The sequence below is a fragment of the Caloenas nicobarica genome, chromosome 2, assembly GCF_036013445.1.
Source record: "Caloenas nicobarica isolate bCalNic1 chromosome 2, bCalNic1.hap1, whole genome shotgun sequence".
Taxonomy (NCBI): Eukaryota; Metazoa; Chordata; class Aves; order Columbiformes; family Columbidae; genus Caloenas; species Caloenas nicobarica.
The window spans coordinates 96,756,425-96,768,960 of record NC_088246.1 but is presented as its reverse complement, the minus strand read 5'-3'; the positions used below and the strand labels follow the sequence as shown (position 1 = coordinate 96,768,960).

The 12,536-nt window shown below is 39.4% G+C and overlaps 1 protein-coding gene across 2 annotated transcripts in view; it reads left to right on the top strand.

Moving 5' to 3' along the window:
- MOCOS (molybdenum cofactor sulfurase) overlaps nt 1-12,536 on the top strand; it is a 228,967-nt gene that overhangs the window by 76,168 nt on the left and 140,263 nt on the right. For both annotated transcript variants that reach the window (XM_065629343.1, XM_065629342.1), the window contains exon 4: nt 11,823-12,464. In XM_065629343.1, the coding sequence (XP_065485415.1) occupies nt 11,823-12,464 (642 nt within the window). The remainder of the gene's footprint in view (nt 1-11,822; nt 12,465-12,536) is intronic.

The window sequence follows — 12,536 nt, the reverse complement described above, 5'->3', positions numbered from 1 at the left end:
GAGTGATCCTAAGACAATATAGGAAGGATTGCAGCAAGTTACAAAATATTTGTCTCAGCTCCCTCTCACATATGCAGTTCCTGAGTTTGATTAATATTTTCTGTTCAATTAGTAAAGCAATGGCATTTATATGGAGGTTTTGTGATGCTATGGGGTTTAAGTTGTTTTAAGTTCCCTCTAAGATACTTTTACTTTTTGATTCTAAAAATGCCACTTGTGAGCTCCTTAAAACGCTTTTGGTCCCTAATGTGTTTGTCATACATTGCAACCAGGTTCTGTTTTAGGGCAAGCCAAGAGTACCCCTCAACAGTCATTTATGCCTGATTGCATCCATCATGTGTAGAACAGTTTCTCCCTCAGTTGCCAGGAGCACTGAAAGCACAGTTGTCAGGATTTGGAGTGAATGAAGAGCGACTTGACAGGCAGTGCCACATGAACGTGGCTCAGCGCTAACAACATGTGGCGAGTGCACGCTGACACCACGACTCCTTTGGTCGACTCAACAAACAAGCAGAAAAGCCTTTAACTCTTGAGAATTTCTGTAATTATGGTGACCAGGATGGTTTTACTAACATTTGTGGTATCATGTTATTTCTAGCTCACAAGTGACTGGATGGTCCACTGTTTTACCAAAGTATGAGCGTCCTGCAGGTTTCAAGACTCATGTGCCAAGGATTACTGGCTCTGCACTTCATATTATTGCCACTGCCCCTCATATTGACAGAAGGTTTTTGCAGTTTTGTGTAAAATGCTTCAGTGTTCTTTCTAGAAAGCAACATCAGAGCTGTGCTGCCGAGATGGGCCATCAAACCACACAAAGAACAAATGGCAAATAACCGGTGGCCAGCAGTCTCCCAGGCTTCACTCCTGTGGTTTTTCACCAGAGCAAGGGGAAGTACAAGCTGTTGTTGAGGCTTTGTCTAATTTACCCGGGATACTTGTGCCATATAAAGTAAAATGCTGTTGAAATGCATTAATATATTTACATAAGCCCACTGTATTTTGAAAGCAGACTAAAGTGTCAGATTAACATCTTCATTTAAAGCCAATTCCAGACAAAAGCATAGTACTCGTAAAGCAACCCCTGATGAAATAAGGCCTATTTATATATGTTTGCCATAGCCTCTGTCACTTAGTAACTGAGGCCTAGATTCACCAAATCACCTAATTCCTGCTTAAACACCTGAGTACCTGTCAAGTTCTGGACCTAAGTGTTTCCTAAAAGTGTGAACTCACTGTACAGGCCTTTATGATTTGCAAGAAGGTATCTCTTCTTCCTTGTTCTTTGTTTGTTTGTTTTGTGGTTTGGATTGTTGTTTTCTGTTTGGGATTTTTTTGGTGCTGTTTGGGGTTAGTTTGTTTGTTTTCAGCTTTTTTGTGTTTTGTTTTGTTTTCCATTGAGCAGGAAGGCTCTGGCTATGGATGTAATATTTTTTTTGTAGTCAGGCCATCAGTCATACTGCAGAAATACACTGATGAGGTGGATCTGAAAGCTTATGCTGGAAATGGTCAGTTTCTGAGCTTCTGGACATGTGATATCAGAGAACTTCATCACTGCTATGGGTCCATTTCATGTAGCCAACTCCTTTTGACATGAAAACATTTTGTCTTTGTCCATCTTCTTTCACCTCGTGTTGTGCAATTTTTCCAGAGGAACAGATTAATATTATAGAGTCAGCAATACATATGTGATCACTGATACAGCTGTCTTCATTTGTGATTGATGTGTTTTAAGATTAGGATCAAGACTTCATTTAAGAGCAGGAATTGGAGTAGGAACCATCAGATGGATCTCAGCATTGCAAGTTGTCTGCCAACTGGTGCATCCTACCAAGGAGGCAGTCAGCTACACTCTGCCATAGACTCTGGTGTATCCGTTGTCTGAAAACCACAAATAACCACAAATAACAGTGATTGACTCTCGATGTGTCAGACATGTGAGTCCTTAAGCTTCAGAAAGAAGACAGTGGAAGAAGATTGCCAGCCATGTGGGAGTGTCTGGGACTGGCACACCTTGTCACAACTGTTGTGCTTTGATCCCCAGCACAGCTCGGGAATGGACTTGCTTGGAGCCAGTGCAGAGAAGCCCCCAGAACATGGGAGCTGCACGGGCCCATCTATCCGACTGCTCTCCTACTGCCTCTCAAACCTACCTTAGTCCCAGGCAGTACCACCCCAAAGTAAAAATGCCAAGATTAAATAAATAATGGAAGACTCAATAAGTAATGAACATATGTCTGTGCTTGACCCTTGCACCACAGAATAAGCCTGTTTCTGGATAGTATGGGAAATCCTGGGTTATGCTTTTGAAGCTATGCTTAGTTACTTGCACTTTACAATCAAAAATATCAAGCAATGTGCAAATAAGTCAAACTTATTTGGCTTTGATGGCATATCCATTTTGTAAATTGGTTGTAGACAGCTACTGGTTGTCATACATCCACTCTCTGGCACCAAAAGGGAAAAGAGATTGAGTAAAGGCACAGTGTCTGGAGTACATGACATACTGTTTCAGAAAAGAATTTGCTGTAGTTTTTTAACTGGTTGCAAAACCACTACAGCTGGAGAGATCACAGAAGCACAGAGTTTAAAGGCCAAAGCTGATCTCGAAAGAAATTCCATTAAAGTTAAACAAAGAATAATCTTAAAAAAAAAAGATTGGAAGCAATGGTATGTTATTTGAAAAAAAAAGAAAATAAGGCAAGCAAAAAGTCTAGCTTCTGAAGTTTTTTAACACCTTAAAGGATATTTAATTTCTTATCTGAGGTTACTTAAAAGGTTAAGCACTGTGAAAACTCAAGAGTGTGGAACCGTCAGAACACCTAAGTGGCTTTTCTTTGTTTTTATTTTTATCTTTTCTTTCTGAAACAACCTTTACAAGTTTATACATGTTATACTGCTGGAAAATAGCCAGCTGTCATGCCCCGCTTTCCAAAAATCATAAATCAAAGTGAAGTAAGTTCTGACCAGTTACCAGCAAATATCCCTAGGGTAGGCAGGCAGGCCTCATGCCAGTGATGCTTGCTGGCATTAGCAGAATTAATTAGGCACTTTAACACTGAGAGACGAATCTCTCCGGCAGGAGCTCAGAACATGTGGAAAGGTTAAAAATCAGGACTTACTAAGATTGGAAAGAGGGATGTTTGTGCTCCAAAGATACTGAAGCTGAGGTTAAGCTGTATAAGAGTAGCTGCGTATGATGCACAAGGCATTTAGATGCCTTCAGCAGGCAATGAAAGGAATTGGACATGTCCAGAGTAAGACATCTCAGCCTGAAGTAGACTTCTAGCTTAGGTCAGATGAGCTGCCTGCTGTAGAGCCTGTTGCTTTTGAGCGCCTCTAAAGGGTGATGTGCTCTGGCGTTCACAGCGTAGATGTCTTAAAGTGACATGAATTTCCACATACCCACTCTTTAATTTGTGTAGCCTGCGAATAGGATATTACACATATAACTGGTAGAAGTGATAGCTCTGGCTGGTACTGTGGTGTCTTGAGTGTTCACCATCGCAGTCGATCTTGATGCATTCTTCATTTCTGCTCAGGGGATGCCTACATAGAAAACTTATGGTCTGTGCTAGGAAAGAGGACTTTGGAAAGTACAGTGGTCTTAGTCGTTTCATGCATCTTATGAAGAACACACTGTGATGAAAACATCTCATGCTGAAGTTGTCCTAGAGAGCAACTGAGGTGATAAACGAGTCCCTGTACAAAATCTTCCTATGTTTGGTTTTAATTTCACTTCCTGGTGGTGACTCCTAAGATTTACTGCAAAAATATTTTGAATTTTAATACATTAATTATTTAAGAACTGTTCAGATTAATTTCTAGTTTTCTATTTGGCAATTAGTTTTTGCAAACGCAGTTTGGAATGGTTTGTTCATGAGCGGTTTTCTGTTTATGGCTAGTCCTCCTTAAATGGTTGCCTAAAATACAGGTTATTTTTTCCATTTCCTTCCTGGTTGACTTGAATAGCATGTGGTGAATTTTCATTTGAAGAACCCATAGTATAAATTTGCAGAGTCATTTGTGTTCTAACTAATGAAAATACTGGGGTTCGTGAGTGTTTTTACAAATCTTTGTCATTTGTTCAAGCACCAGAGTAAATGGATCTGGCTAGTCTTAGAAAAAAAATCCACAAAGTGGTTTTAAAATCATGTAGCAATTGATCTTCCCTTTCTATACAGAAAAAAAGAACTATTTAACTTCAAAGGAAACAGTTACCCAGGGGTTTCTGCCACATCTACAAAGTTGTAGGAGTCATAGGCTTCTGTCAGTGAGAGCAGTAACATTTGTGTGCAAGAACAAACTGTATGAATAGGTAGCCTGCAGTGTCGGATTTTATGGTTTTCATGATTCCTTCCCACTGTTTTACTCTTCTGGTCATATGCAGTGCCATAACAAATTTTAGTTTGCTCTGTATGCCTGGTGTGACATTGAATGTCTTCGGGATGTACACTTCATAGTGAGGATCAACACCTTTTGGTCCGGGTGTGCACTTCTTATAGGCTTTGTTCAGCAAAGTATCTTTTCCTGCAGGAGACATTTTGTAGCCATCAAAGAGCTCCTGCTCTTCTCAAGATGTTGTGTGAGAGAAACTTCAGGCATTCTGCTGTGCTGGCAGCTTTGCAGAAATGGAGAGGGGATTTCTTTGGTGAAGACCAGCTATGACCCTTTGTAAGAAAATGGGTATTGCCATGGTATGTCTCCAGTGAATCAGGCAGTGCCCAGGAGAATAAATGTAATGGATTATAATGCTTCAATTCAGATGGCTGAGCTTGAATGCCTAAAGAAAATAATGCTTACAAATAGAAAGGGAGGGATTTTTGCATCACCTACCTATGCCAAGTGGAGCATATGAGGTGCATTCCACCTAATAATTTATTTCATGCATTCAGGGAGCTAATTTCAGTGTTGCCATAAGCAGCAGTAGTGTAAATGGGTGAGATCCTTATTACTCAGGTGCAAGCAGAAATGGGAAGAAGCTGGGTTCAGAATGAGTGCCTTTCAAGTAAAATGATCAGAAAACAAGTTCATACAGATGTAAACAGTGAGGATAAAGAGAGCAGTGTGTGCTTATTTCACAGTAAGCGCGTGCTCAGAAAGGTTTAAATTTGTGCATTGTCAGTATGAGAGAGGAAACAGAAATGGAAAAGGGGACTGAGCAAACTTTGAGAGAGAACTATAAAGGATTATTTATCCCAGTGTTCTTTCTTATGCGGGTATTAATCCATAGACAAATCCTTCAATTTGATAGACGTCTGCTGCGTCAGCTGCACAGGTCACAGATGATATGACATAGATTTCTGTTGAAAACATGTCTGTCTTTAAGAGAAAAAATGCAAATGTTTACAAGGGCTTTTTAAATTAAATTAATGTTTTGCTGGAGCAAGACAGACTTAATAGATTTTTTCCCACTTAAATACATTTGAATCTTAAAAATATTCATAGATTTCAGTTTGCTTTTGTTTGGATTGGGAATTGACAATGGGAATATAACTCAGTGCTGTGACATACTGAACTGAATAGACCTTGTCTTTACAAAATAAGATATAAGACATTTCCTACCCAGAAGACTTGTCTTTTTAGTTTGTTAAACCAGAGCATTCCCTTTATGGAATGTAACTGTTTAAGCTAAGCTGTCACTTCCATCAGTGAGAGAAGTTAAGGAAAATTTGAGTTTTATATTAAGCAGTGTGTACTTCTTTACAGTATCCTTCTGTGTTGTCTTAAATGAGGATACTCGCATCTTCTGTTCCTTTTTTCCTCATATATACAGAGAGAAAAACATGTACAGAACCACTGCTGCACATTAAGTTAAGCCTAAAAGCAGGATGCTGTTTCTGGTGTCTGTAATAACTGCAGCAGTTTACAAGACCTTAGGATCCCTCATTAAAGTTGATGGGAGTTTTTCAACTGAGTGCTTTGATAGCTGGAGGTGGGTCTTAATTAATAAATGAGGAAGGTCAAATTGCTCTTACCCAGAAATGTAGATGCAGTCACTAGCTAGACTTCCCACTTGCACTTGTGTGCAGAAAAAAATAAAATGGGAGTTATGAAAAGTGCTGTCCTCTAACATAAAAAACCCAACACCCCAAATAAAAAGAAAATATTTTGTTAGACTCAAAAAAAAGATATAAAATTACCTCTAATTGCCATTTGTACAAAACCTATTCCTTGATCAACAGGATGTTACCTCTTTTCAGAGTTTCTATAGAGCAGAAAACAGCGCAGTAAGATTTCTGAGGCTCAAGCTAAGCATCTCTCAATACAAGTCCAAACTGGATATGTGTTCCTGGGTAGCATGGCAAAGGAAAAAAAATTATAGTAAGAAATAATTTTTATATGTCAATGTGCAGCTGAAAAGAAGCCTTTATAAAGTGCTACCTAAACTTGTACTGCTGAATAGATAACTATGCTTCTCTCTTCAAATCTGAATCTCTTTTTACAATGGAAATACTTAAACTTTTAAAAGGAGTCTTTTTTAGCTAGATAAACTACTGGCTATAAAATCTTTGTACTGACAGTATTTATGAAAGCTCATATACAATCTAAATAAAACTGTGAATACAAATGAAAATCACAAACTCCTTGGCCATATTTTGATCTTGCCAACTAGAAACTGAAATGTTTGCACTGATTGGAATTAGAGTCTGAAAGAGCCCAAACCTAGCAATAGAAGTTGCTGTTCAGCTTTACAGGTGTTTGCAAAATAGTAAATTGAAGAGAGTGGAGAAACTGATATAAAGCATATTTTAGAAGTATTTAAAGCCTAGAAGCATGGGAGAAAAGCAATGTAAATCAACTGAATTTGGGGAGGCTGTAATGGAAATGGTGTGGTATGGACATCTGTACTTTCGTGGGAGTGCTGCTATTGATCCGCTCCTGAGGGCCACAAATGAAGAGCTGGTGGTGAGGAGGAATGTGGAGTTTCATGCATGAAGTAACAGCAGCCAGGTGACAGCTTTGGAGGGCTTCCCTTTCATCTAACTTGGGATGACACTGTGTACCTAAGGTAGCTGAACAAATCAGTAGTCTTTATCTTCTGCAGAGCTGCCAGTGGCAATGTGGAGTGTCTAGTTCTGAATTAAACTATTAATTCAGGCTGTCAGATTAGATACATTAGATAATATGACTACTCTTTCAAACTATATGACTTGATTATAGATACCTTTAAATTTAAAGTCCATTATTAAATATGTGCGTATTAAATACATAAAATGAGAGACCAAGCTTGATTGAAAATCAATTGAGTTTCCCTACCAGTGTTAGAGTAGTAAGGCATTTTGGCTCAGCTGCAGTCATGAAGAGACAAACTCCTATGGCAACTTTTTAAAAGGATTAAACACTGGCTAACAGAGAGGTCTCAGAATACCAGTGTGCACAGGGAAGTGTGGTCGAGTGAGGGCATTCTCACTGGCTTCTCCCCAGACTGACTTCTTGGCCATGAGTTATTGACCTCCGTGTGTTGTGACCTGCGTTCTCTTGGGGAGGTGAGGGAGAGGAAGAAGAGCTGAACGGTCATGGTGGGTCTTGGATGTACTGCAGAGATAGAGTGTGTGGTTTCCTCCTCCACTGTGCCAGCCTGAAAGCAAGGTATTGGGTCAAGTCAGCCTTTCTGCCATCTTCCCATAATGGGACAGCTGTGTCAGTATGTTTAATGAAACAATTATCCTCTTAGTCATTTCTTCCAAAGAGTCCTTTGGGAAGTGAAAATTTGTAATACTATAAAATACCACTGCTGTTTGCAGCTGTGAGCTATAGTAGGTCATGCTATCAGTTTTCTACTACAAGTCTTCAGTCCTGCTGCCAACAACCACTTTATATATAGCTATAAATCTTCCAGGAGTGTAATAAAGGTGAACTGCATTTCACTGTAATGGAGTATGTCTTACATGAAGACTGAGAGCATTAGGAATTCTGTGTGTAATAGCCAGTGCTTCCCAATATTCATGTCAAATTAGAGGATGTAGTACTGTAGGTGGCGGAAGTCATTTGGACGTATTGCAGTTTTCTGTCTCTGAGAACTCTGATTTTATCATAGCAGGGCTGCTCTAGTTCAGGAGTTTGTGGTATTCATTTTACAAACCTTATTCTGAAGTGCTTGTAGCTCTTCTGCTCTGCACATCAGAAGTCATTCTGGAGAATGAAATTCCCTTAACTCAGTTGATAGTGCTTTATTTATTGATTTTTCTTTCCTAATATTAGAAATACTACAGGGAAAATGTAGGTCCAACTTTGAAAATTCTACTTCTTTTGCAAGTACCGGAATCATACCAGTTTTATGAGGCATATAGAGACTCAAAATATAAATAGGTACCTATTGAGATTCACAAAATCATCTATTTTCTATTGAAGTCAATGAGAAATGTAACTTGGTTGCTTCTCTAGCTTTAAGAACTTAAATACCTTTAAAAAAACGGTTCAAATTCCTTTGAGCACTTTTGAAAATTTTACCCGAAAGCTGGATTTTTCTCATGTGAAATTCAATTTCTGGCACTGAACTGAACAGATAAATGCATCAGTGTTATGTCGTGGATTTTATTTCGGAACCGAACATAGTTAAAATACTACTGGTATGCATGAGCTTTGTCTCTCTCCTTTATGAATTAAACATAGAGCTGTCGCTATTTGTGAGCCTAAACACCCAAAAAAAAAGCATTCATTGTTTTGCAAAGTTTTGAAAATGTTTAATGAAAGTAGTCACTGGCTCTGGTATTCACGGTTAGACAACAGCATCCCATTATTAAATCCACCATTCCTACATCCCAGCTATTGTCATTTTACAGTGTCTTTTGTCAAACCAAGTGCTGTGATAAGCAAATACAATTCCTATGGAGAACTGCAGGTTATTATTCTTGAGCAAAATTTGGCATTTTTCCTGGCTGTGTCTCACTTCCCACTCAGCCTGTGTGGCACAAAGAGGCTGACTGGGGAGGAAAGCAGAGAAAGTGTAAAAAGTAGAAGAGAAGCAGCTTGATAAGAGTCTTCAGCATGCTTTTTGTTGCTGCTCTTGTCAGCTGACTCTTACGAAAAGATGTTACATATTAAGAATTTGCTCCTGTCACCCAGCTTTTTAACTCGAAAGGTATTCTGTGTGTGCACATACATGTGAATATATAACTTGTCCTAGTGCTCACAGGGATAAAAACAAAATAAAAATCACACTGTGTAATGATGTTCGTGCCTATCTGCCTATAACAACTTGTTAATGCTTATTTCTCTGGTGTTATGAGATATCAGAAATGCATCAGTAACAGAAAACGCTTCAAGTGGAAATCAGGTTACTCTGGATACCTAAGTTTGATACTTAATTGTTGTTGATTTTTGTTGCAATTGTGCAACCTTTTTGTAGTTTGTGTTTATATCAGTGTAATGATTCCAAGACCTAGCCAATATGAATGTAGTGCATGCAAAAATAAGCCACATCAGATAATACATACAAAATTATGTCCATAGCCACAAAGACCCAGCCTCCTTACTATTAATAATCTCCTTTCTGCAGTTCCTTTCCCGTAGAAACAGGAGTCTAATGCTCTCCTGCTCTGTCGCTGAAGAAGAAGTTAGAATTCTTGCTTGCTCTGCTTTCCACCTTTTCTGTATCTAGGTGAATGCAAGGAAAGGAGAATAAAGGCAGAAGGATGTCAGGACTGAAATTCATGGCATGGCTCTGAGTGGCAGCCCTGCAGCTAAGTTAACTGAGTTAACTGTACCAGGGGCTACTGCCTTGGTTGAGGGTTTCAGGTTCCTTCAGCCAGGTGTCCTATAAAACACACACACACACACGCGTGCTTCAAGCTGTAATGCAGGTGATGGTGGCAAAGGCTGTACAGGTCACTGCCAGGGAAAGGGGGGTGGATGTGATTTGGTGACCAGAGAGGGCAGGTCAGAGTGACGAATGAGGCAGGCTGTGATTTCAGTACTCTGTACAAAAACTTCCGCAATTACTCCTGTCTTCATCCCTAACATGGTTTCTAAAATACAATGGAGAAGTTTGGTTTTGACCATGATATTTGGAACTGTGAACGCTTACAGCAGCCATACCGTGGCAAGATGTAGTTCAGAAGGATCCTTATGAATTCTTTCAAAAAGTTTCTCAAAATATTTTAAGCTTAAGTCCATGATCTGCTGATGTCCTTCATAAAAGCTGAAATTCTTTCTCCATGGAAAGAAGACGTAAAGTACCTACCAATCACATCAGATTTCAAAAAATTAAGTTCTGAAGAAACTCAAGTCTCATTTGGGCCTATGAATCCATCAGTTGCATCCTGTGCTTCCCAGTACAATAAGACTTTCCTTCAACTGAGAAAAGTATTAATAGTATAATTTCAGTGGGGCTTTGCAGGGTTTTTTTATTCCTAATCATCAAAGTAGTTGTAATTGCTTCTTTTACAGTGTTTAATCTTTGATTGCTGCACTCCACACATCCATCTGCACCACCCTTTGCCTGTAGCATTTGTGTTTCAGACTGGACACATAAAACTTTGAAGCTTTTCTCTCTGCTGTCCTCTGGTTCAGGAAACTTTAGCTTGAATTTGTTGTGTAACCATTTATACAACTTTAAATGGAACTGTGTCTTTGGTTTCTGCCTGTTCTAGTAAGGGAATCTGCTGTTATATAAAACATGCAGACTTTTAATAATACATATTGGGAACCAGAGTTCATAGGCTCTCCAAATGCTGGTCTCTAACTCGGAATTACACATAACAGCGTGCCAGCTCCTTGGAGAGCACTGATGTGCTGTGTTGCTTACAGAAATGCTCTGCAGCAGGAGAGATGCACTGAGACACCCTGTTACATTTTACCTTTCTTGAAAACCAGACAGCACTGCAGAGCAACAACATTTATGCCCTGCTTCCATTTTGTTTGCTTTGCTCCATGCACTGAAGCTGGCGTCTCTTGGATGGTTGTTACATTTCCTGTTAATATTAGTAGGAGTTTTATAAAAGTTAATTCAGAGAAAGTTTGTTGGGTGAAAAAGGTGAGAAAGGTAGCTAAACTGAAGCTGTTCCTCAGCCTTTGAAAAGAGCCGCCTTGCACACTGCAAAGCTGTAATAGGTGCACAAGCTAGCGTGAGTACCAAAAGGTGCATTAGATGGTAGTCACAAAAGGTAGTTCGGAGCTCAGAAGGTGCTGTCCAGGCATCCTGAGTGTGTAGTGTAGACGTGTCTCAAGAAACAGGCTTGCTTACGTTTTCGTAGTCTGGCTCACTGGAAGACATTAGGTTGCTTCTGGTTTAGGCTGCCTTTGCAGTATGTGCATAAAGCACATAGGAAGCATGTGTTCCTTCTTGCTGTCTTCTCTTTCTGTTGTTAATAATATAAGCAAGGAGCAAAGCTGTATGCTAAAGTTTCCCTGTTGAGTCCTATGACCCTCAGGTGGGATGTCCAGTATTTAAGTAGTTTATTTTTTTTTAACGGAAAGATATTGTCTACTCCAAATATTTTGTAAACCAAAAACCATAACAGTTCACAAATAAAATGGGCTCTCTCACAGACAGTGTAATTTTAATTATATGCAGGCTTGATTCTGATCCCACTGAGGTACTAGACTGGCCACTCTATTCAGAGCCAGGCAGAATTGACTTCTATCCGTAAAAACATAGCCGTGTTCACTGCAGCATTGGAAAGAGTCTCTTGTGGGCAAAATGATTCAGTTTACACTTGTTGAAGTTTATTGTGCTATTTGGCAAAAACTGTCTGCTTGTATTCATATCAGGTGTCAGAATAGAAAAACTTATGCTGAGGAAAAACAAAATATACCACACAGCAATAAAATATAAAAATCAGGAAATAACTGGATCTTTTTTTTCTGCTGTATTTCAGAATATTGCAACACTTTCACACTTCTGCTGATGATTACACCATCATTTTCACATCTGGATGCACAGCTGCACTTAAACTGGTAGCAGAAGCATTCCCTTGGATACCTGAAGGCACAAAGCAACCCAGCAGTCGATTTTGTTACCTAACTGACAGCCACACATCTGTGGTGGGTATGAGGGGGATAACAGCCTCAATGAATGTCTTATCTGTTCCAATAAAACCAAAGGAAATCTTGTTATCAGAAAAAAACAGGTTACCAGCTGAAGAACAAAACTGCACGACACCTCATCTTTTCTCTTATCCAGCTCAGAGCAATTTTTCTGGTACCAAATATCCCCTTTCATGGATACAGGACATAAAATCTGGAAAACTCTGCCCCATCAAAATACCAGGGAAGTGGTTTATTCTACTAGATGCAGCTTCATATGTGAGCAGTTCTCCATTAGACTTGGGAGTTCACCAGGCTGACTTTATCCCCATCTCATTCTATAAAATCTTTGGATTCCCAACTGGTTTAGGAGCATTATTGGTAAACAACCGGATTGCCCCCCTCTTGAAGAAAACCTATTTTGGAGGTGGAACTGCAGCTGCCTACCTTGCAGGAGAGGATTTTTATTACCCAAGGAAATCTATAGCAGAAAGGTAAGGCTTTGTTTTAACAAAAGAGGGGGTTTTGCTGATACTGTTTGCATCAGAGAAATGCTTTAGGGTTGG